Here is a 26,144-nt window from a genome sequence, read left to right as displayed (position 1 = left end):
AACTGTAGACTGTCCATCTTCAATTTCCCTACTTTCTGTCCTTTATGGAAATCCACAAAATCTTTCCACGGTTTAGATCATCAGCCCTAGTATCTCATTCGATGGCTGCATGATAATAACTCTTGCAAAGATGGAACAATTTGCTACGTCAAAGCTGCAATTTATATTCAACCAATATAATTTAGACACTTTTCTTAGCTCCTCACTCGCATTCAAATCTTAAGCACTGTTCCTGCATGCCTGTGCTGCACTCCTGTTAGTGCAACTGACAAGTTGAGGAACATCCAGTGGCTCAAGCCCATGATGCAAATTCAAATGCCGATAATATGGTCAAAATGTGCACAACTGCAAACTTCAGTTTTCAGTGAAGCTTGTTTTAATATCCAAATGAGGAATATAACCAGCTAGAACAGCAGATCACTATTAGTCTTTTATATTTAACAATTCCAAGTAGATAGGAATTTGTAAACACAGTTTTATGAATTATGGAACAACTACAAATTACAATGAACCTGAACAGTTTTAATCAATTGGAATAATATCAGTGATTTTCATACTGTTTGTGAATTTGGATTAAAAAAGCTTTTCAACGTCTCCTGCCAGTTTTAACTTCGGCAAACTACTTTAACCTCAGTTTCCACAAATCCTTTTGTGCTTATCAACAATTCACTTAAAAACCATTTGCAGCAAAGCATCAAAAGGATTGAATATAGCCAAAAACTCTTGTGACCTTTCTTTTATAAGCTCAGTGAAACTTCTTTTAACTTATGTTATTGTACGGATGAAAAACTTTTACCAATCACTTTAAATAAAATTCTTTTTAATTACTTAATAATGTATTTTTCCCTTGCAATTCACCAAAAGGCATTTAATCAAAAGCTTGCACAGATTTAACTCTTCCCCTTTGGATTATAAACCTCATGGTGATTCTTCAATATTTATGAAAATCAGAAGTAATTTTTTTTAAATTTCCATTCTGATTATTTAAGATATGGTGTGGAAGGGTTGACAGATTTGAAATATAAATTACAAATAGGTCAAGTTGTAGATGATCTTTAAGTCAAGTGTTGAATATTCAAATCCAGGCCTTACATTTCTATCTTTCGTAACAAGAGGAGTTGAGTATAGGAGCAAAGAGGTCCTTCTACAGTTGTACCGGGCCCTGGTGAGACCGCACCTGGAGTACTGTGTGCAGTTTTGGTCTCCAAATTTGAGGAAGGATATTCTTGCTATGGAGGGCGTGCAGCGTAGGTTCACTAGATTAATTCCCGGAATGGCGGGACTGTCGTATGTTGAAAGGCTGGAGCGATTGGGCTTGTATACACTGGAATTTAGAAGGATGAGGGGGGATCTTATTGAAACATATAAGATAATTAGGGGATTGGACACATTAGAGGCAGATAACATGTTCCCAATGTTGGGGGAGTCCAGAACAAGGGGCCACAGTTTGAGAATAAGGGGTAGGCCATTTAGAACGGAGATGAGGAAGAACTTTTTCAGTCAGAGGGTGGTGAAGGTGTGGAATTATCTGCCTCAGAAGGCAGTGGAGGCCAGTTCGTTGGATGCTTTCAAGAGAGAGCTGGATAGAGCTCTTAAGGATAGCGGAGTGAGGGGGTATGGGGAGAAGGCAGGAACGGGGTACTGATTGATAGTGATCAGCCATGATCGCATTGAATGGCGGTGCTGGCTCGAAGGGCTGAATGGCCTACTCCTGCACCTATTGTCTATTGTCTATTGTCTATTGTCTATTATCAATCAATACAGAGCACTATTTTGTTCTACTGCATTATATACAACTTCATTTGGGTGCCCCATTCCTCTCCCCCCCCCTCCATTTTGAGCAACAGCAACAACTTGGTAAATAGCTTCAGTAACCACCTTTCTTGGCAGAATGATATGGTCAACAAAAATCACTGCAAGAATATTAGTTTGTTTTAGAAAATGAGAGTCAGTCATTAAAAAGATCCACAGGTAGACACAAAATGCTGGAGTAACTTAGTAGGTCAGTCAGCATTTCGGGAGGGAAAGAATGGGTGACGTTTCGGGTCGAACCCCTTCTTCAGACCACATTCGGGTTTTGAAAAGTTAACGTCTCTGGTGCACTCTGCACCTAAACATATTGCTGTGAATTCTTGTTTATGAGAAAACATAATGGAGATAAACAGTTAACTAACATTTCATTTAAATAAATTTTTGGACCAGTTCCCCAATATTTTTAGAAAACTTCAATTTTTACATATTGGTCTTAAGCCAAATAATGCACCTTGGAACTTATTTGACCAGAGTCAATTACTTTGTCCAAGAAGTCAAGAGTGTTTTATTGTCATATGTCCTGAAATGGAACAATTACATTTTGCAAGCAGCACAACACATGCAAACGTTGCATAGGAAGGACCTGCAGATGTTGGTATAAACTAGACACAAAAAGCTGGAGCAACTCAGCGGGTCTGACAGCATCTCTGGAGAAAAAGAGTAGGTGACGTTTCGGGTCTAGGTCTAAGGTCTTTTCTCCAGAGATGCTGTCTGACCCGATGAGTTACTCCAGCTTTTTGTGTCTATCTGCAAACTTTGTACTCTGTATCCACCATAATAAACAACAAAAAGTAGTTCAGAATATTAAAAAAAACAATAATCGTGCAGACAAAAACAATGCCACCCAAATCTAGGTCGTTTCTCAGTCTTACTTGCAAGCCAGCTTGTCGACCAACTACTGCTGACACCATGGAGGCCCCTCTGGTGTTTCCTGGCACTATATTCACTGAATCTGCGAACCTCAGTGAGCTGGGTGATACCTCTGCAATCGGGTTTTCCAGTACAATCGGTAACTCCATTGTGCCATTGGGAGATCGCAATAGCGCTGATCCATTTAAATGGACTAACAGCTTGTCAGTTACAGCACTGACTTGTGCTGTTTCTTTTATCCAAATAAGTTCAGAATTGATGTATTTGATTCTTTGCTGTGGTGCTGCTTGCAAAACATTGCCACAGAAAGGCACAATTCCCCCCCCCCCCCCCCCCCCAGCAATACATTCCAAATAAAATTTCAGAACTTCTGCATTCACGTGGGTGTAGGATAGTGTTAATGTACGGGGATCACTGGGCGGCACGGACTTGGAGGGCCGAAAAGGCCTGTTTCCGGCTGTAGATATATGATGATATGATATGATAATTTTCTTTATTCATTTTCTATGAAATCCTACATGCTAAATCTCTCTGTTGAGAGTACAGATAGTTCTGCTATAATACAGCAAACTGGATATTCAAATCTGGGTGCCAAATTGTGATTATTTGTGAATAATCATGAAACACTATGGAGCCATTCCCATTATGTTTAACTTCACTTTGGCTCCATTTTTGATGAATTAGGGAACAATTTGGATTACATGGGCTACATTGGTTATAATACGATTTCCATTGGGAACTAGACAACTACTTAAAAGTTACTTAGGATATTGACAACCAGAAAAAAGATGGATGGGAGGGAGGAACATCAACCTACGTTTTAATGTACGCAGTAATCCGAAACCATTGTCTCTTAAGAATACAGCCTCTAAGTTTCACTACAGTTGGCCACTGAAATTGACAAACAATTGCTTCCATTGATACTTGTGCAATGATACTCGATTGAATAATGTAACATACAGCCTTTGGTATTTTTAGCTTGCAGATACAAAAATAACTGGGTGTTGAAAAGACCTGTATTTTTAAAACCCTGTGGGGAAAAACAACGTTGTTATTTCGAGTCTGAAATAATGAACCCCTGAACACCAATTTCCTCATTAACATGATTGTTTTTGTAATGTTGTAAACATGATTATTTCAGTAACATGAGGTTTCTTGTGAAAGCATCCATGTTATAATAGAACTACAAGTACAGCAAAATCATTTGGGCCAATATTTATTATTCAATCACTGATTGATTATGTCAAACTTCCACGATTAGTTTAAATTAGTGACTGATGTTTCTAATTTCACACTTTTAATTCATCACATAAATACAAACAGTAAAAAGAGAAACAGAAGCAGAGATTGATTAATTTCACATAAGCAAACAAGATTGGTAAGATGAAGATTGGTATAAATGTCAATTGACAGTATAGTTAGTCAATAAATATTGGCTTCGTCGGTGATGTGCAGATCCAAAACGATAAAATGAAGTTTAAAAGAAAACAACACCTTTAGAAACTGGCCTCAGTCTGAAGGGTCCTGACCCGAAACGTTGCCTGTCCATTTCCCCCACGTTGCCCAACCTGTTAAGCTCATCCAGCACTTTATATTCTGCTAATGAATCAATTAATCCACAAATATAAATTTTACAATGCAACACTAAATTCACTTCTTATTCATGAAAAGCCTACCCAATGTGATCAGCAACCAACTTCAAATTTAGCCCAGGTGGTATGCTGTACTTGGTGATAACTGGAAAGCTAAATGCTACTTGTTGACATGGTCATCTCGTTTTCCATTCTTTTGCTAGCGACCACAAATGGATTGATGAGGACCTGCCTTTTATGAACATAGCATACTTGAAGAATTTTTCCACTGCCAGGGGAAAATTGGCAACACAGAGATTGTACCATGTCAACCATCAAATATAAATGTTTGTGTTACTCCTGCCCCAATCCATTTTATTTCCCCCACATTACAACAATCCCCCCCCCACAGATTCTACACCTACACACAAAGCAATTTTAATTTACAAACCCAGACACCATTGGGATATGGGAAGAAACCCGAGTGCTCAGAGGAAATCCACATGGTCACAGGAAGAAAATGAAAACTCCACATAGACATTACCGGTAGTCAGGCTACATGATTGTGGCACCCAAAGAAATCAAATTTTCAGCACTTCAGGCATGATGGTCAGGACCTAAAGGTCTCCAAATTTGAGGAAGGACATTATTGCTATTGAGTGAGTGCAGCGTAGGTTCACTAGGTTAATTCCCGGAATGGCGGGACTGTCGTATGTTGAAAGAATGGAGTGACTGGGTTTGTACATACTGGAATTTAGAAGGATGAGAGGGGATCTTATTGAAACATATAAGATTATTAAGGGATTGGACACGCTAGAGGCAGGAAACATGTTCCCAATGTTGGGGGAGTCCAGAACCAGCGACCACAGTTTAAGAATAAGGGTTAGGCCATTTAGAACGGAGATGAGGATTTTTTTTTTCCACTCAGAGAGTTGTAAATCTGTGGAATTCTCTGCCTCAGAAGCCAGTGGAGGCCAATTCTATGGATGCTTTCAAGAGAGAGTTAGATAGAGCTCTTAATGATAGCGGAGTCAGGGGGTATGGGGAGAGGGCAGGAACGGGGTACTGATTTAGAATGATCAGCCATGATCACATTGAATGGCGGTGCTGGCTCAAAGGGCTGAATGGCCTATTCCTGCACCTATTGTCTATTAAAGAGATGTTATCTTTGCAGCATTGTTATACAACCCCAATCTAACAAACCTCAAAAAACTATGAAATGTTTTACTGTGTTCTACTTTGGAGGACAAACAACATTTTGCCCTTAATTGCAAGGATTGGACTTGAGAAATCTGTTGCAACTGTACACTGTTGATGAGGCTGCATCCAGAATACACTGTACAGAATTGGACCTCTTATTGGAAAAAGTATGCAAAATTCACTGGGCTAATTCCTGGAATGATAGAACTGTTCTAACACAAACAGCTAAAAGGTTAGATCTGCATTGTTTGATTAGAAGAATGAGGGGTGATCTTATTGAAACCACAAGATTCAAAGTTGCATGACAAGGTAAATGTCGAGATGCTTACACTAATAGAAAAAAGTTTCAAACAAGGGGATATAGTTAAAAGATGGTCATTTAAAACTGAGCTACAGGGGAATTTCTTCCGAGTGTGATAAGTTTGAATTCGCTACCACAAGAGTTGTTGAGACTTTATCATTGGGAGTATTTAAAAGAGGAAGTAGGTACATTTTTTGAAAGATCAGAGATTTAAGATCAATGTGAACTGGCACAGAACAGTCTTCAAGGGCTGCGGTAAATGGCAGGACAGGCTCAGAGAGGCAAGTGGCCGACTTGTGCTCTCATTTTCTTTCATTCTTGCTCTAAATGTAACAAGGCTCCATTGTCATCAATATAAACCTGGCAATAATTATTGATTAGTTTCAATAGAGCTAAAAAGTCCAGTTTTTAAATACAATAATGAATTAGAACCTGTAGGAAAGAACTGTAGATACTGGTTGAAATCGAAGGGAGACACAAAATGCTGGAGTAATTCAGTGGGTCAGGTAGCATCTCTGGAGAGAAGGAATGGGTGATGTTCAGGTCGAGACCCATTTTGCTCAAGAGCTGAAAACTTTGCCATGCCCTTCAACATGAGGTTGAGGTGACAAGGACAATAGATATTAAACCCAGATATAATAATCTTGAACATGTGCCAAACTTCCATTGAGTGAAATTTTGAAACATCCCAAAAAATTTGCCATGCATTTTTCAAGCCAAGAAAATAAATATTAGGGGAGTTAATCAAATACTTTGGCTCGAAGTGAGGTTCTAAGCAGCATCCCAAAGATAGAGACACATGGTAAAAGGATTTAGGAAAGGAAATTCTAACACTGAAAACCCACATGCTGACAGCCTGACAGCCAATGGAAAGGGAGTAGAAATGGTACAAAATATCTTGGACTATTATCATACTCAACCTGGTATGCTGCCTTGATGAACAGCCTGATACTCCATGCACTTGAACTATTTAAATATAAGTTGATGTTCCATGTCTGAAGAGGTATCTTGGAAGCTCCATTAACACCCAAAAGTCTGAAAGATCATGACTAAATAATGGCTCTGAAACTGTGCTTTATATAGTTTTAAATACTAACAAATGAAATAAATTGTAACACAGCTACACTTGCAACCCCCCCCCCCCACATCTAGAGTCAACTTGGCATAAAACCTCTCCTCAGATCAGGAGCCCTTCATCGGGTTCGATTGACCACTCAGTTTTTGGTTCAACAGCAGCCCACTGTCAGATATGCCAGCACATGGCAGCTCAACTCGGGACTTCTGCAGGTGGCCAACTGAACATTACATTTGGAAAGAAACTGAAGCACAAAAGATCACCTCCCAGATAGAATTGCTGCTAGCCAGTCGGCTGGATTCCACCCCAGAATTTTTGATTGACAAGTGGAATGAACAAAGATAGTGTGGAGTGCAATCTTGATCCAGATATTAGAGCTCAATTCAAGTATAAGGAGTGTTTTACAAGTATTTTTACTGAATGCTACTCCTCCCAAAGATTTGGGCAGTCTTGGTGATATCTGGGAAACGCCATCCAGGCACGAAAGCAAGTGTGGCTAGTGGTTCAACTAAAAAGTAAACAGTCCTGCAGGTTTGCAAGGATTATACACACTGGGTGAAGAACTGGATATGGATCCCTAACTATCTCTCGGTGGCCATTCCAGATACCAGGCTTACAATCAACAGCATTCACAGCCCGAGCCCACGGTTGCAAAAGGATCAGCCTTGTATGCATACAATGATTATTATTTCCATTTTAATATATGTTAATTACACTAGAACACTTCATAAACACCCACGTTAGAAACAAAATTAAAATCTCATGCATTAACTCAGAAACTAAAGCGCAATCATTATAAAGCACAAACTACTTTTCATCTCACTTTTTCATAAATTTAAATATTACTAGACCAAGTGGACCCGTTGGGCCCATTCCTCGTAGAGGGGGAACAGGGAAGGGGAGAGGGTGCCACTCACTTCAGCCCCGTGGCGCCACGCTGCAGCCAGAGCGTGCTGCGGACCCAAAGCCTCTCCTGTATTGGTCTAGCACCCTCACCTCCCCCCACTCAATCCCCCTTCCACTATCACCCCTACCCCACCCCCACTCCCCTCCCTCCCACCTCCACTCCCCCCTCCATTCCCCCCTCCATTCCCCCCTCCCCACCCCCACCCTCTCCCCAGCCCTGCTCCCCCCTCCCCCCACCGCAACTCCCCCTCTCCCCTCCCCCACTCCCAGCCCTACCCACCCACTCCCCTCTCCCCCTCCAGTGCCCCACTCCCCCTCCCCCTCCAGTGCCCCCCTCCCCCCACCACCCCAACCCCCCACCCCAAACCTCGCCTGCATTGGTGCAGCACCCTCCCGCTGGTCCTCTGGGGGGGGTGGATTTATTAAAGTTTATAAGGTAAATTGTTTTTAAAAAGTAACGGAAATGGGTGTATTCACACCGTAAGGGAATGGTGAGTAGGGTGGGCCAAAAACTGTGGCGCTATCATGTACTGTTTTGGTTGTGTAGAGGGCAAGGGCATGGTACACACATAAACTTAGACATAAACACAGACAGACATATAGATGCATGTACCTTGAAAACACATAGCCTGAGGTCATCTGCCCAATGCCTGCTGATTAGATTTTAAAATCATAAATGCAATTAGTCATGTTGCAGAGAATGGCTTAGGTGGAAAAGGGAACCTCTTCATAACAAGTGCCAAAGGCTTAAACAGAACAGGTGAGGTGTATCCAAGCGGGTTTATTGAAACAGTATGTGGATAGTCCAACCCGAGAAGGGAACATACTGTGTTGGGAACTGAGCATGGCTTGCTTTGGATAAGGGGATTGAAGGCTTTACAGCCAAGTTTGCAGATGATGCTAAGATAGGTGGAGGGGCAGGCAGTGTAGAGAAAGCAAGCACTGCTGGTGTCTTCCACTTTGAAGACTGATGCAAAAAAATTATTAAATTCCTATTTGATTTCCCATTATCACTTCTCCTGCATCATTCTCCAGTGGCCCAAGGTCCATTCTTGCCTCTTTTTTACTCTTTTGTATATCCGTAGAAACTCTTGCTATCCTCTTTTTTACATTATTGGCTAGGTTACATTCGTACTTCATCATTTCTCTCCATATTGGCCTTTTAGTTACTTTTTGTTGTTGTTTAAAAACGTCCCAATCCTCTGGCTTCCCATTAATCTCTGCGATGTTATATCCTTTATGTTGTCCTTGACCTCCCTTGTCCGCCATTGTCGTCTTATTCTTGGGGTCCAAACCATTATTCCCTGAATGCGGCAACACAAGTAAATAGAGTGGTAATGGTGGCATGTGGTATGCTTGGTTGAGTAGAAGAGGCAGGAAATCATGATATAATTTTATTGAACTTTGGTTAGGCCACATTTGGAGTATTGCGTGCAGTTCTGGTCGCCCCATTTCAAGAAGGATGTAGAGGCTTTGGAAAGGGTGCAGAGGTGGTTTATCAGAATTATATATAACATAAAAAGTGATAGGACCAGAGGTAGGCCATTCAGCCCATCAAGTGTACTCTGCCATTCAATCATGGCTAATCTCTCTTCCGCTCAACCCCATTCTCCTGCCTTCTCCCCATAACCCCTGACATTAGAGAGTACAGGAAGAGGCTGGACAGGCTTGGATTGCTTTCCCTGGAACACTGGAGGTTGCAGGCAGACCCGATAGAAGTATGTAACGTTAAGAGGCATAGATTGGGTAGACAGAACCTTTTATCACAGGGTGGAAAAATCAAACACGAGAGAGCATAGCTTTAATGTGAAAGGGTTAAAGTTTAAAGGAGATGTGTGGCAAATGCCTGCAGCACACTGTCAGAATGCGATGGTGGAAGCAGATATGATTACAATAGTTATTATTACAATAGAAATTAAGGGACTTTTGGAGATACACATGGATATGCACGGAATGGACGGATATAGATTATGTGCAGACAGACAAGGTCTTGGCATTGCATTTGGCACAGGTTAGCACATTGGCACGGTTTCACTCCTGACTATGGGTGCTGTCTGTACAGAGTTTGTACGTTCTCCCTGTGACCGCATGGGTTTTCTCCAGGTGCTCCAGTTTCCTCCCACAGTCCAAAGATGTGCAGATTTGTACGTTAATTGGTTTCTACGAATTGCCCTCAGTGTGTACGTTAGAAGTAGCATATGGGTGGTCGTGGTCGGCCGGACTCAATGGACTAAAGGGCCTGTTTCATACTAAACATTATGAGACAAATGGCCTGTTCCTGTGTGTACTGTTCTATGTGTGGAAGCTAAGAACTTTCTCACTGACTGCTAAGGTTTCGAACTTCCCAGCCCAAAGTGGCCACAAAATGGTTTCCCCAGTTAGCTTCCACATATGCAATATGTTCTAATACACATAATGGCTCTAAAATGCTTCTGGATGGACGTTCAAGATTCTGACACTAAGTATTTCACACGAAGGTGATCCTGCTAATATTCTTCAACAGCTATTAAATTTAAGTTAAACCCCAACACAATTCTGACTTTACCAAAGTAGATGTTGGAAAAACATAACATATTTTCTGCGAATTAATGGAATAGACACCCAACCAATCACATCTGCTTTTCCTCGCACCCATACCCATTTATATGGTCAATAATGACGAGCTAATCCTTATACAACAGAACCCAAGAGTAAGCTTCAGACATCCATTACTTCATCAGTATAACAATGACTCCAGACTCCATCAAGTCTCCACCAGTACAGCCCTCCCTCAGTCAACGAATCAGAGTTTTTCCATATTGCATACCACTTGGGAAAAACACAAAAAATACTAAGAGCGTGGAATATAGTGTGGCTGAGGGAAGTACATCGCCAAGACTGGCAAGGTAATACCAAAGACTGAGCTGGCATAGTCCGAGTAATATCTACCAGACAAAGACTGGGGCCAATATTAAACCAAAATGAATAAACCTACACAATTCTCCAATCTGTGGCAAATGTCCAATCTGTGGGATGTATCTGGGAGAAATGACACCAGTGCAGTCCCTTGGTGCCAAGTCCTTCACAAAAATATCAAAATAGATCTGCCAGTTTAATCCTGAGTATCCATGAGCTGCCATGGACCCACAATCTCAATCATTACTATCAACCAAGAGGATCAATCTTGTTCATCTCAGAAGAGCAAGCCTGAAGCAACAACATGCAAGTGGAGTTTTAATGCACCCAATGCTAAATAGCAAATTAAATAAAGTAGGCAATAAATATGACATGATCCCACAATCAAGGGATTGCATAAATGTCCTGCAATCGAGCCACAGAAACATATAATCCTATACTCGAGGTTGGAATAGTTGTATTTTTTTTAAAATCCAAAATTCTTATCAAGCTTGAATAGAGTGGATATGGAGAGGATGTTTCCATTAGTGGGAGAGTCTAGGACTAGAAGTCATAGCCTCAGAATTAAAGGATGTTCCTTTAGGAAGGAGATGAGGAGAAATTTCTTTAGTCAGAGGGTGGTGAACCTTTGGAATTCTTTGCCACAGAAGGCTGTGGAGGCCGTCAATTGATACTTTTAAGGCAGAGATAGATAAATTTTTGATTAGTCCAGGTGTCAGGGTTTTGCAGAGAAGACAGAAGAATAGGGCTCGGAGGGAGAGATAGATTGAATGGCAGAGTAGACTTGATGGTCTGAATGGCCTAATTCTGCTCCTGTCACTTATGAACTTATACAGGATTTTTTTTCTTCTCGATGTTGGAGGAGTCCAGAACCAGGGGTCACAGTTTAAGAATAAGGGGTAGGTCATTTAGGACTGAGATGAGGAAAAACTTTCACCCAGAGAGATGTGAATCTGTGGAATTCTCTGCCAAAGAAGGCAGTGGAGACCAATTCACTGGATGTATTCAAGAGAGTTAGATATAGCTCTTGGGGCTAACGGAATCAAGAGATATGGGGGGGAAAAGCAGGAACAGGGCACAGATTCTGGATGATCAGCCATGATCATATTGAATGGTGGTGCTGGCTCGAAAGGCCTACTGCTGTGAAAGTTTCAGGACTGAAAGGGTTAAATGTGAGTGCAGTGGAGCATGTCTGAGCATGTCTTAACACGAGGGGCTTTGCTTCAAGGGTGTTGATGATGAAAGAGGAATGTGACCTCCCCCCTGCATAAATAAGCAGGGCTTTGGATCGGACCTTTGCGTGGGACCACGAGGGACAGCGAGTATGCCCCTGGCTATACTCGGGTTGCTCCCCCACGCGTGAATAAAAATGCATCATTTCATTCTTAAGTTGTCTAATGTGATTTGTTTTCTGATCGAACTTTAACATTGGCGTAATCAGCAGGATCTCGCTGGGACCATCTCCGACGATTGAGTAAGCGGCTGCAGTCTGACCATACCTCGAAGGGAGTAAAAGTGCACTATCGGATTCATTGAGTCTGAACTCCCGAGCAAGTTCCCGGTAATACCGTGGTTCCTCGTCTGAGGTAGATCTGGTTCCCTGCCGAGGATCCTCATAGAAGACAACACCAGGTAAGAATTTTTTGTGAATTGGTCAGTTCAAATTGTGTAACCAGTCTCAGGGAGGCTGGGGTCTAAGTCTATTACAGAAGTACAGTGTCAGGGAGGCTGGGGGTCTGAGTCTATTAGAGAAGTAATTTTTTTTGTGAATTGGTCAGTGCAGACTACATTAAACTAGTTTCCCGGAGAGGAAAGTGGGGTCTGTGGTAAATTAGCAGTAATAAGGGGGCTGAAAATGGGACAAGCCCTGGCTAAGAGTGATGGTGGAGCTCCAGTACAGCACATATGTCACTTAGACCCGGGAGAACGTACGATTACAGATGGTTGTCAGTTTCATTAACCAAGAGACTAGGAGACGAAGCTTGGCCAGTGGGGGAATGTGGAATGTAGAAATCATTAAGCAGGCTGAGCAGCTGCTATGGGAAATAGAGGTAGGCAAGAAATGGAAGAAAATAATTAAGGAATGGAAAGATGAGGCGCAAAAGAAGTGGGATGAGTCTTGGCATAAGAGTTGGATGGATAGTTGCCACGGGCATATTGTTAAGTATTGTTTAGTAATCATAAATTTGTTTCGTCAGTGGATTGAAGCTTTGCCAACTACAAATGTGATAGCTGAGATTACGGTAAAACTTATTTTAAAAGAGATTATACCTCGCTTTGGGCTACTACTGTTATTAGTTCCGATAATAGCCCCCATTTTATTGCAAAGATTAATGAAGAATTGTGTCAAAATTTTAACATTAAACAGCAATTCCGCTGTGTTCGCCACCCACAGGCTGCCAAGAGGGCAAATGGAGCCCTCAAGATTAAATTGGCTAAACTAACGGAGGAAACAGGGCAGATTTGGGTTAAGGTCCTTCCTTTGGCCCTCTATGAAATGAGGGTGACCCCACACGGAGCTATTAAACTAACACAGGCCAAAATAATGTAAGGTCGACCGCCTCGTACCCCCTGAGGTGCGACTAAGAGTGTGGAAGTTAGTTTTGACCTACATGCCCTGAATGATGAATTACCCACACACAGCAATTAACCCATGCCTTATCAGTCCTACATTCCCAGGTACAAGAGGCACAGAAGCCACTACCAGTTGAACACGGGGACGGGTCCGCACTACTAGGAGATTATGTACTGGTAAATAACTGAGCTTGGAAGAAATTGGGATGGTGCTGGACGGGACCGTACCAAAACCACCGTGAAGTTTGAAGACCACCCCCGTTGGATACATCTGACTGATTGCCAACAGATTGGAAAACCAAGAAAGGACAATGCGGCTATTGAACCTCCTTTTTATCCTGGGGCTGGCCCGGATGGGCTGGACCTGGGGACAAAATCTGGTATATGGGGTGTGACAAAGTTCTCAACATGTCCATGTGGGTCGAGCCGTGAGCCGATCAAGTTACTGTCCCCTCGACCTGTGTTTTGTGAAATATTCTGATCTCAGGAAGATTGTGAGATCAAATATTAATTAATATTTGTAATACATTGTATCCCACCACTCTGTGCTTCGCGGGGACTTGTTATCATATAATGATAAAAGGAATTAGAGTTTCAGGACTGAAAGGGTTAAGCGTGAGTGCAGTGGAGCATGTCCAAGCATGTCTTAACATGAGGGGCTTTGTTTCAAAGGTGTTGATGATGAAAGAGGAATGTGACCTCCCCCTCCCCTCCCCTCCCCCCCGTATAAGACCTTGGTGTGGGACCACGAGGGACAGCGAGTATGCCCCTGGCTATACTCGGGTTGCTCTCCCACACCCGTATGCGTGAATAAAAAGGCATTGTTTCATTCTTAAGGTGTCTAAGGTGGTTTGTTGTCTGAAAGCGCGGATCGAACTTTAACACCTATACCTACTTTCTATGTTTCTACAACTTTGTCAGGGTAGATTCAAAGATTAGGTGCTGAAAACGAGTAGTCTGACAATTAAAGAGTTGACTATTCACGACTGAGATGTGAAGAAATTTCTTGAAAGTGAAACTTTGGAATACGATATCCAAAAGCCATAAACGGCCCAGTTGTTGAATATACTCAAGGAGAAATAGAGATTGATATTAATGGATAATGGGGTTAGTGCAAGAAAGTGACAGATAAAACACCAGCCATAATAGACAAGCCCTGCTTTTATTTCTTCTGTTTATTCACATCATCAATAATAACTGATAAAGATTAAAGCATTTGCAAATATATTCAGCCATAAATGCCAAATGTATGATTCATCTTGGCTACCTCCCAAGCTCACAGAAGCCAGTCTTCTACCAACTCAATTCACTTCAATGTGTTACCTGGCTGAAAGCACTAGATACAACAAAGGTCATTGGAACAGACAACATCCTGAATAGCAGTACCGAGCATTTGTGCTCCAGATTCAACCATGCCTCTGGCCAAGCCGTTGTGATATAAAAATACAAGGCTGGCATCAAGTAATATACATGGAAAATCGCCCACGTATGACCCACTGACAAAAAACTGGACAAATCCATAAAATCAGTCCACTTTCAGACATCCATTATCAAGTGGTATCAAGAGGAACTGCAATAATCTATTCACAGTTGCCCTGTTTGGTTCTCGAGGACCACTCAGCACAACCTTAGTCAAAAGAGTGATAGAAGGAACTGATGTGCAAAGGTGTGTAGTCACTGCCCCAATAACAAGGAAATGTCTGACCACATATGTCAAATCTGGTCAAAGTCACACAACACCAGTGAGTTGGTCACCACAGTATATCTAGCCTCTGACCTGCATCAGCTTCAGGGCAAACAAAATGTGTAGGAAGGAACTACTAATGCTGGTTTAATCCGAAGACAGACGCTGAGTTACTCCAGCTTTTTGTGTCTATCTTCAGTCTATCAATGTCTTAGGATCAATTATCTTTAATTGGTTCAAAGACCGTCCTGCCCTCAAAAGGTCAGAAGCGAGGACATTCACTTCCGATTGCAAAATGTTAAATTCCTTAACTGCCCCTCACAACAATGAAGCTTTCCCTATCCGTGTACAGCAAGGCTATAGTAAAATTGGGACAGGGCCTGAAAAGTGGAATCAATGTATATGGCACCCAAATTGCAGCCAATGACCATGAAATAATCCAATCACTCACACTTGGTATTTCCTAGAATTATCATTACCAGATCCCAGATCAACAATAACATGGTGATTTTCACTGAGCAGAAACTCAACTGAACCAGTTATTCATAAGAGCAAGTCAGAGGCTAGATATATTGTGTCCATTGACTCATTTCATGACACACCAAAGTCTTTCCACCATCTACAACACCCAAGTCAGAGCACGCAGAATCCTCTCAACTTGCCCGAGTGACTGCAGTTCCAACAACACTCCAGCAGCTAAACATAATCCAAGTTTAACAGTTTCTGACAAATCTGCTTACTCAATTTCGCAAATACAACATATATTTTATTTCCTACACTGTGGCTATTGTGTGCACTGTAGATACGTCACCCCAACACCACCTCCCAAACCTGAAAACTTCCCCACCATGGGGACACAACCAACTGTATGTCACATCCCTCCATGTCACACAATGATTACAATCATTCAATTAGATAATTACACAATGGAGAGCATCCTTAGAGTGAAGATGGTGCCAGCTCTCGACAAGACTGCTAAACTGTTACTCATCAATACAGCACTGGTACAAGGTATGTGGACATCAACAAGGATGCTGTCAAGCACGCTTATCCACTAAATTGCTTCACTCACTACTTGCTACAAACATGATCTGGCAGCTGTGCCCTTCAAGACCTGTCCAGACAGATCAGTGTGCTGCTAAAGGACACTGAAGTTCCCAGCCACATTGCACTGAGCTTTTAGTACTCCCAATGCTTCTTCCAATTGTGGTTCAGTGCGATTCAACAACTAATGAAGGATGGTAGATTGGAGACAGGTTTCATTGCACTCATTTGACCTCATTCCATGAGAGTTAATTGGGGCTGGAATCAATCTTAAAAACTCCAAGGGTTCCACCCTACTCACTTGGACTGCTGATGAAATCAGATATAGAGATAATAGCTTGGCATGTTACTTGGAAGGTAAGATTCTGTGAAGACAATTCTGTCAGAATACTGCTTTACTAAATCATGGGACAGTTTTCCTAATTTGGACGCTACCTCCCAAATATTTGTGAGGAGAACAAGATCAACTAGGCTGAGAGCCACTTTGGAATGTCTGAAGTCAGTGTGCATGAGAGAGCGAGTGGGAGAGGTGCACGTGAAACTTACCTATTATAGTACCAATTGCTGTATCCATTCATTAATGCACTGGTTTAAAAACAAACATTAATATTTCCCCCAATTTTATAAGCATTCCACTGTCCAGCACAGGAATATGGCTTGAATTACTTACTCAACCTGTAATTTTTCTATGATTCTGTTCATATAAATCAGGTTTGTTAGAGACAAGGAACTGCAAATGCTGGAATCTTGAACAAAATGCAAAGTGTTGGGGGAACTCAGCAGGTCAGGCAGCATCTGGGGAGGGAATGTATATGTAACGTTTTACATCAGGACCCCTTTTCAGGTATGTCTATTCCCTCCCCAGATGTTGTTTCATCCATTGGTTCCTCTAGTCCTTTGCTTTAAATTAAGTTTGTTGTACGTTTCTCTTGTGAACAATTATGTAACTGAAATCAATTCAACAGATTCCTAAATACACTCCTTCCACAAAAATCTTTCTAAACTAACTTTATTTTAAGTGTTCCACCTCCACTCTCAGGTGAAAGGAAGAGAACGAGAACATACCAAGTTGTCAGCTCAAAACATTAACTGTACGATTCTCCAAATGCTGCCTGAATTCATGAGGATTTTTTTTCTGATTTAATTACCACAAAAAGTTTGGAATAGCAAATGGATATAAAATCTCTCCCTTATTCCAGGAATTCTTTTATTACTTTTAAAATATTAAAAGTAACAAAAGAAACCTAATGATGTGCAAATAATGGCTCTAGATCAGAGAATGACAGGTTAATTAACTTATTGTGCCTTACATCTCAAGCACTGCAAAGCTTTCAAAAGGCAAACCAAAATAGTTGGAAGGGACAGTCCAGTGACAGAAGTCAAAAGAGAGAGCCAGGGTGTGTGGAAAAGAGGTGTGCAAAGAGCAGTAAGAGAAAGGGAAGCATGGGACTCGTTAAAGTGAGACAGAAAGCCGCAAGCGGAGGGAGGCCAGAGGGCGAAAGAGGCAGAAAACTCGGTGTGGTGCGATGGGGGCAGGGAAAAGGGCAGAATATCAGGTGGGAAAACAGAGGACTGGGATGTAGGAAAGGAAGGTAGAGAAAGGAACAGAAAACGAGTGGGGCAACGGAGAGATGAAAATATGGGTGCAAAGAGCAGGAGTCAAGAAATAGAATTCTGAAATGCAGTGAGTGGGTGGGTAGAAGGAATCCTGGTTGGGTGGAAGGAAACGGAGTTATGGTGGGATTGGTGAAGCAGGGACAAGGAAGTGGGGTGTATGGTGACTGAGTGAACAAGAGCGTCCGGGCGGGGCCCTCGTTTCTTGCCAAATAGCCCACACCCCTGCTGTTGAACGGTGGAGCAGCTTTCAGGAAGAGGCCCGCCCGCTGACTCGATTTTGTAATGGGCTCCAGTCGGCTGCCAGTGAAGCGCCTCCCCCCTCACCTGCAGCCGCTGCCTCTCACCGGCGCGGCACGGCACGGCACGGAAAAAGCGCCACAGGTGGCGAAGCCGCAATCCCAACAAACCGATGCTCGCCGCCGCTCGAAAGCGCAATCAGAGCCTTTCAATCCTGTACTCTCTTTAACTCTCCCTTCCCCAGCCTGACTCACCTGCCCGTGGCCCGTCTCGATCATCACTGCGACACTCCGGTGAGCGCCGCCACGGCCGCCATGTTTGTTTGTGACTTTTCACTTCAGTCGCTCCGGTCCCGCCCCACCTCGGCACTGATTGGCACGGGGGTTGCTCGCTGCACTCAGTCACTCTCGGATCTGCCTGAAGTCACAGGAAACAGCAACGTTCATCAAATTCCCTTTAAACGGATACCACAAACCTTGCGACATGATCAGCTGCGTTCGAATAAGGTCAGCATGACATTAAAAGGAATATGTGGGCACAAGATACTGCAGGGGTTGCTGTTGGAAGAGGTCAGCAGGTCAAGCAGCATTTGTGGAGGGAAGTAAATAGTGTAGTATCTGTTCTGGCACAATCTAATGTTCTTATAAGAACAGTACAAGAGCAGTATTTGCATTGGATCATCGACGAGGAGCGGAGGTCAGGAGCACGTGTCTGGTTTAGGGGTGGATCCATGCTGGTTGGGTAACCAACCTAACACCCTTATCCAGGTGGGATGGCAGCAGCAAGTGGAGCTGGAGGGCAGGGTATCCGGAATACCCTGCGAGTATCGGTGAAGGACCTCAAGGAGGGGAACCCTTTCTCAAGGGATCTCGTCATCAAGAAGGTGCTGCTGGAGGCCTGTGGATTCAAGGCCGGGGACATCTTCTGCCTCCAGGACTTCCAAGGTAACGGATACTTCGACGTTACCTTCCTGAACCCGGCGGGATGGCAGAAGTTGCTGCAGGACTTCCGTGAGAAGGGGGATGAAGCCCCGCTGTCGCTCCTGAAGGTGCAGCCGCTCTTCACCCTCCCCACCCAGAGGGAACGAATGATCACGGTGCACATGTTTAACCCACATGTGCCCGTCGTGGATGTCCTCACCTTCCTTGCGCGCTACGTCGAAGGGGCCGGAAACTGCGTGGACATAAAGGACTTGTTCGGGATCTGGACGAGCAAGAGGCAAGTGAAGGTGAAGCTGAGGGTGGACGGGAAGGGATTCATCATCCACCCTCCCTCGGTGTTCGCTATCGGAGGGAACCGGGGCTACACGACGTACGCGGGGCAGCCCAGGGTGTGCAGGAAATGCAACAAACCTGGGCACGTGGCGGCAGAATGCAGGACAGTCGTCTGCAGAAACTGCAAGTTAGAAGGCCACGAGACAAGGGATTGTAAAGAGAGTAAGAGCTGCAACCTGTGTGGGGAGGCAGGCCACCTTTACAGGGCCTGCCCTAAAAGAGCAAGCACTTATGCACAGGCGATAAGAGGGGCCGCTGCCAGCACACCCAGGGTGGACGAGACGCCTCCTACCACGGCAAAAGCCCAAAAAGGAAAGGAGAGCAGGGGCGATGACAACGCGACCACCAGGAGCCCCCAACCGCAGGACAGAGCCCCCCAGGCCCCTGCCCACGAGGGTGAGTCGATGGAAGAGGGGGAACAGGAAGAGGAGGAATGGCAGTTGGTAAAATCGAGGAAAACATTGAAGGCTGTGCGCACGGAGAAAAAGGCGGAGGGGGCAAGCAAGTCCCAAAAAAGAGTCCTCTCCCAGGACGAGGCCAGCAGCCTCTCCGCATCGGAGGATGAGACGACCAGGAAGAGCCGACAACGGAGGCAGAGGCAGAGGAAGAAAACGGGGGAGGAGGAAGGTAAGAGAAAGAACGTGTCTGTTGCCCCCCAGCCCCAGGAGACTGGGAGCAGTGCCAATGGCCCCAGCCCCAGGAGACCGTGAGCGGCACAACGGCCAATGGGCCCCTGCTCCGGGAGACCGTGAGCGGCACAACGGCCAATGGGCCCCTGCTCCGGGAGACCGGGAGCGGCACAATGGCCAATGGGCCCCAGCTCCGGGAGACCGGGAGCAGTGCAGTGGCCAATGGGCCCCAGCTCCAGGAAACTGGGAGCAGCGCAGTGGCCTCGCCAGAAAATACACCCTGTGCTGAGGAAGCCACCAACCTGTACCACTACCTGTGCGACAAAAATGTGCAGGAACTCAGCCAGATGATTGGCATGCGGGAGGATCGCCTGGGACACTAAAGGACAATGGAGCTGAAACTGGCATCCTTAAACGTGCGCAGTGTGAAGAGCACTGCGCGATGTGTAACCGCCTTGCAATACCTGGCCAAGGTAAAGGCGGATGTGACTTTTTTACAGGAGTGCGGGCTGCCACACCTTCGCTGCTATCGGAGGTGGTCGCGATGGTGGCCCCACGGACTGTCGGTATGGTCGGGGGGAAATGATTGTCGTGCGTCCGGTCTGGGGATCTTGCTGCGGGGAGGGGGCTTCACCATCACCATCACTGAGGTAAGGGAGGTGGCGGGGGGTCGTCTCTTGGTGGTGGATGTAATGTACCGTGGTTCTCCGCTCCGGCTGATTAATGTGTATGCCTCACCCAGGTGGAGCGAGCGGGTGGCCGTCCTCCAGCAGCTCCCACCGCTGCTGGCAACGTCTAGACCGCTCGTTCTGGCCGGTGACTTCAACTGCATCATCGATGCGGCTGGACGATCCGGCAGTGCCAACCACAGACTGGACGGCACCTCCAAACTCCTGGTGGAAACGGTCAAAGATGCAAAGCTGCGCGACGCCTTCAGTGACCCTGCAGGCGGAGTCCAGCCACGGTTCACCTGGTCAGGACCGAACGGTTCAGCCCAGTCCCGGATAGACTTCCTCTTCACATCGAGGGCCGTCACGGTCAGACACACCGACCTCGCGCCGGTGTTCTTCTCTGACCACTGCCTCCTTCAGGCCACCTGTCACCTACAGGAGGACCGGAAGGCGGGCAGAGGGACGTGGAAGCTAAACGTGGAGCTGTTGACCCCGGAGAACGTTAAGGAGCTAAAGAGGGACTACGCATGTTGGAGAACTGTGAGGCCCCTCTTTGACTCCCAGACACTCTGGTGGGAGGCAACAAAGGAGAACATCAAGAAGTTCTTCGTCTCCAAAGGTGTTCAGAGAGCAAGACAGGGTAAGAGGGAACTGTGTCAACTCCAGACAGATTTGCAGCAGCTACTCCTTCTGCAGAGGAGAGGGGTGGATGTGAGGGAGGAACTGAGAGAGTTGAAGGGCCGGCAAGCTCGGCTCTTTACCTCTGAATCCTCCAAGATCATCTTCCGGTCCAGGGTCCGCCATGTTGAGCAGGATGAGACGTGCTCACGTTACTTCTTCCATAAGGTTCACAGGGGGAGCTCTGTGATCAAAAGCCTTAGGGAGGAGGACGGCTCGGTAACATCCTCGCAGACAGACATGCTCAAGATCTGCAGATCCTTTTATAAGGATCTGTACGATGTAAAGACCACAGACAGCACCGCCTCCCAGAACTTCCTGTCCTCCATCACGGAAGTCTTGGACGACAGCAAGCGGGAGAGTCTGGACCAACCACTGACCCTGGAGGAGCTGACTGGCTCCATCCGTTCTTTTGACTCGAGTAAAACTCCCGGAGGCGATGGCTTACCGGCAGAGTTGTACTCGGCTCTGTGGGACTGGGTGGGCCCGGACTTGCTGGAAGTGTACAACGATATACTTCTAGCCGGCAACATGTCAGACTCTATGAGGAAGGGCAACATCACCCTGATCTACAAGCAGAAGGGGGAGATGAATGACTTAAGGAATTGGAGACCCATCACATTGTTGAATGTAGACTACAAGATCCTGTCTAAGGCCATCGCCAACCGGGTCAAGTCTGCTCTGGGACAGGTGATCCACCCGGACCAAACCTGTGCTGTACCTGGCAGGAAAATCTCAGACAGCCTGGTGCTGCTGAGAGATACCATTGCCTACGTGCAGGACAGACGGGTGGATGCCTGCCTGGTCAGCTTGGACCAGGAGAAGGCCTTCGACAGGATATCGCACACGTACATGAGGGACGTGCTCTCCAAAATGGGCTTTGGGGAGGGAATCAGGAAGTGGATACAACTGCTCTACTCCGATATCTGTAGTGCAGTCCAAATTAATGGGTGGGAATCAGACAGCTTCCCCGTCAGGTCTGGAGTCAGGCAGGGTTGCCCTCTTTCCCCTGTCTTGTTCGTCTGTTGCATTGAACCCTTTGCCGAATCCATCAGGAAGGATGCGAGCATAAGAGGAGTGACACTGCCAGGCAGTGGGGGCACTCAGGTCAAGGCCTCCCTGTACATGGACGATGTCGCCGTCTTCTGCTCGGATCCAGGGTCGGTCCGCAGACTGATCAGCGTCTGCGACCAGTTTGAGTTGGCCACGGGGGCCAGGGTAAACCGCAGGAAGAGCGAGGCCATGCTCTTTGGCAACTGGCCCGACCGATCTTCCATCCCCTTCACCATCAAGCCTGACTTCCTGAAGGTGCTGGGGATCTGGTTCGGGAAGGCTGAGGCATGTGACAAAAATTGGCTGGAGTGGATAGCCAGGGTGGGGAAGAAGCTGGAGCTGTGGAAGCAGCGCTCCCTCTCCATCACGGGGAAAAACCTGGTCATCAGGTGTGAGGTGCTCTCGGGGCTGCTGTACTTGGCGCAAGTGTGGCCCGTCCCTCCCTCCTACGCCACGGGGATCACCCGGGCCGTCTTCCGTTTCATCTGGGGGTCGGCGATGGACCGGGTGCGACGAGCCACAATGCACAAGTCGGCAGACAATGGGGGTAAAGACGTGCCCAACGTCGCCCTCATTCTGATGGCCACTTTCGTGTGTGGCTGCATCAGGCGGAGCATAGAGCCAAGGCACGTGGGCACCAAATGCCACTACCTGCTGAGGTTCTACCTGTCCCCGGTGTTGCGAAGGATGGGCCTGGCGCAGATGCCACGAAATGTGCCAGTCAGCTGGACATTGCCGAACCATCTGTCGTTTGTGGACAGGTTCTTCCGGACCAACACCTTTGACCACAAGTCCATCGGGCAGTGGTCAGCACGGAACGTCCTGCAGGCACTGCAGGGGAATTACTCCATGGATCCTGTGGCGTGGTTCCCAGAACAGACAGCCCAGCTTGTCTGGCAAAATGCCTCATCGCCAGTACTCACCAACAAGCACCAAGACCTGGCTTGGCTGGCGGTGAGGGGAGCCCTCCCAGTCAGATCCTTCCTGCACCGCCGGAACCTCACTACCAGCGCACGCTGCCCTCGGGACGGCTGCTACGGAGAGGAAACGGTGGCCCACCTCTTCAAAGAGTGTGGATTTGCCAGGAGAGTCTGGAGAGGTCTGCAGGGGTCCCTGTCACGATTCATTCCGAGCAGCTCCGTCACAGAGGACTCTGTGCTCTACGGACTGTTCCCAGGAACGCATTCCGAGACTGACATCGAGTGCTGCTGGAAGGTCATCAACTCGGTGAAAGACGCTCTTTGGTCTGCCCGATCCTTGTTGACCTCCCAGCGGAGCGAGCTGTCCGTCAAGGAATGTTGCCGACTGGCCCACTGCAGACTGCAGGAGTACGTGCTGAGGGACGCTCTGAAGCTCGGTGCAGCCAACGCCAAGGCCCTGTGGGGGAGGACCACAGTCTAGGGTCTTTCCGCTGCTGGACATGGGGGGCAGGGTGTGGTGGAGAGAGACGCCCCTCCAAATAAGGGATATGTATGTAAATGTATGTAAATGTCTAAGTAAATGCCTGTATTGAATATGTAACCTCCGGAAATGTCAGATGGGTTTGTTTAAAAAAGATGTTTTGTAAATGATATTTATTACTTGAATAAAGTATTTTTTGATTAAAAAAAAAAAAAGTAAATAGTCGATGTTTCCTATCGCTTAGACACAAAAAGCTGGAGTAACTCAGCGGGACAGGCAGCATCTCTGGAGAGAAGGAATATGTGACGTTTTGGGTCGAGACTTCTTGTCCCACCTCTCTCACCCACTTCTTTATACTGGCTATTTCCCCTCTACTTTTTCCAGTCTTGGTTAAGGGACTCAGCCTGAAATATCAGATTCCATTTCCTTTCACATATGCTGCCTAGCCCGCTGAGTACCCCCACCAGCTCTTTTTTGCATCAATTTAAAAGTGCCTTTCAACCGGCACAAGTTAGGAGAGTGATGGAATACTCGCCATTTGACAGAATGGATGGAAAGATGGTAATGTGGCACTGGAATATATATGGTGACATGAGGAATTAACCAAGACTGGAATTTCCTGTTGAAGAGAGGAAGCCCATCAACGCCTCTACTTCCTCAGAAGGAGGCCCTAGCAGGGAAGACGGTAGAACAGCAATGGCAGGTATTCCTGGGAATAATGCAGAGGTTGCAGGATCAATTTATTCCAAAGAGGTGGAAAGACTCAAAGGGGAGTAAGAGACACCTGTGGCTGACAAGGGAAGTCAGGGACAGCATAAAAATTAAGGAGAGGAAGTATAACATAGCAAAGAAGAGTGGGAAGACAGAGGATTGGGACTCTTTTAAAGAGCAACAAAAGTTAACTAAAAAGGCAATACGGGGAGAAAAGATGAGGTACGAGGGTAAACTAGCCAATAATATAAAGGAGGATAGCAAAAGTGTTTTTAGGTACGTGAAGAGGAAAAAAATAGTCAAGGCAAATGTGGGTCCCTTGAAGACAGAAGCAGGGGAATTTATTATGGGGAACAAAGAAATGGCAGACGAGTTAAACCATTACTTTGGATCTGTCTTCACTGAGGAAGATACACACAATCTCCCAAATGTTCTAGGGGCCGGAGAACCTAGGGTGATGGAGGAACTGAAGGAAATCCACATTAGGCAGGAAATGGTTTTGGGTAGACTGATGGGACTGAAGGCTGATAAATCCCCAGGGCCTGATGGTCTGCATCCCAGGGTACTTAAGGAGGTGGCTCTAGAAATAGTGGAAGCATTGGAGATCATTTTTCAATGTTCTATAGATTCAGGATCAGTTCCTGTGGATTGGAGGATAGCAAATGTTATCCCACTTTTTAAGAAAGGAGGGAGAGAGAAAACGGGTAATTATAGACCAGTTAGTCTGACATCAGTGGTGGGGAAGTTGCTGGAGTCAATTATAAAAGACGAAATTGCTGAGCATTTGGATAGCAGTAACAGGATCGTTCCGAGTCAGCATGGATTTACGAAGGGGAAATCATGCTTGACAAATCTACTGGAATTTTTTGAGGATGTAACTAGGAAAATTGACAGGGGAGAGTCAGTGGATGTGGTGTACCTCGACTTTCAGAAAGCCTTCGACAAGGTCCCACATAGGAGATTAGTGGGCAAAATTAGGGCACATGGTATTGGGGGTAGGGTACTGACATGGATAGAAAATTGGTTGACAGACAGAAAGCAAAGAGTGGGGATAAATGGGTCCCTTTCGGAATGGCAGGCAGTGACCAGTGAGGTACCGCAAGGTTCGGTGCTGGGACCCCAGCTATTTACGATATACATTAATGACTTAGACGAAGGGATTAAAAGTACCATTAGCAAATTTGCAGATGATACTAAGCTGGGGGGTAGTGTGAATTGTGAGGAAGATGCAATAAGGCTGCAGGGTGACTTGGACAGGTTGTGTGAGTGGGCGGATACATGGCAGATGCAGTTTAATGTTGATAAGTGTGAGGTTATTCACTTTGGAAGTAAGAATAGAAAGGCAGATTATTATTTGAATGGTGTCAAGTTAGGAGGAGGGGGAGTTCAACGAGATCTGGGTGTCCTAGTGCATCAGTCAATGAAAGGAAGCATGCAGGTACAGCAGGCAGTGAAGAAAGCCAATGGAATGTTGGCCTTCATAACAAGAGGAGTTGAGTATAGGAGCAAAGAGGTCCTTCTACAGTTGTACCGGGCCCTGGTGAGACCACACCTGGAGTACTGTGTGCAGTTTTGGTCTCCAAATTTGAGGAAGGATATTCTTACTATGGAGGGCGTGCAGCGTAGGTTCACAAGGTTAATTCCCGGAATGGCGGGACTGTCGTATGTTGAAAGGCTGGAGCGATTGGGCTTGTATACACTGGAATTTAGAAGGATGAGGGGGGATCTTATTGAAACATATAAGATAATTAGGGGATTGGACACATTAGAGGCAGGAAACATGTTCCCAATGTTGGGGGAGTCCAGAACAAGGGGCCACAGTTTAAGAATAAGGGGTAGGCCATTTAGAACAGAGATGAGGAAGAACTTTTTCAGTCAGAGTGGTGAAGGTGTGGAATTCTCTGCCTCAGAAGGCAGTGGAGGCCAGTTCGTTGGATGCTT

General features: G+C 45.6%; 1 protein-coding gene across 2 annotated transcripts in view; it reads right to left on the bottom strand.

The window, feature by feature from the left end:
• dennd4c (DENN/MADD domain containing 4C) overlaps positions 1-18,174 on the bottom strand; it is a 116,981-nt gene extending 98,807 nt beyond the window's left edge. The window contains exon 1 of one of the 2 annotated variants that reach the window (XM_078396028.1): positions 18,041-18,174. In XM_078396028.1, coding sequence (XP_078252154.1) covers positions 18,041-18,064 — 24 coding nt within the window. In that variant the 5' untranslated portion in view covers positions 18,065-18,174. The remainder of the gene's footprint in view (positions 1-18,040) is intronic. The other variant, XM_078396027.1, reaches the window with a different exon arrangement.
• Positions 18,175-26,144: the final 7,970 nt, after the last annotated feature.

Source organism: Rhinoraja longicauda, chromosome 3 (assembly GCF_053455715.1).
Source record: "Rhinoraja longicauda isolate Sanriku21f chromosome 3, sRhiLon1.1, whole genome shotgun sequence".
Classification (NCBI taxonomy): Eukaryota; Metazoa; Chordata; class Chondrichthyes; order Rajiformes; family Arhynchobatidae; genus Rhinoraja; species Rhinoraja longicauda.
Note: the sequence above shows the minus strand (reverse complement) of the source record. Positions and strands in the feature narration are given on the sequence as shown.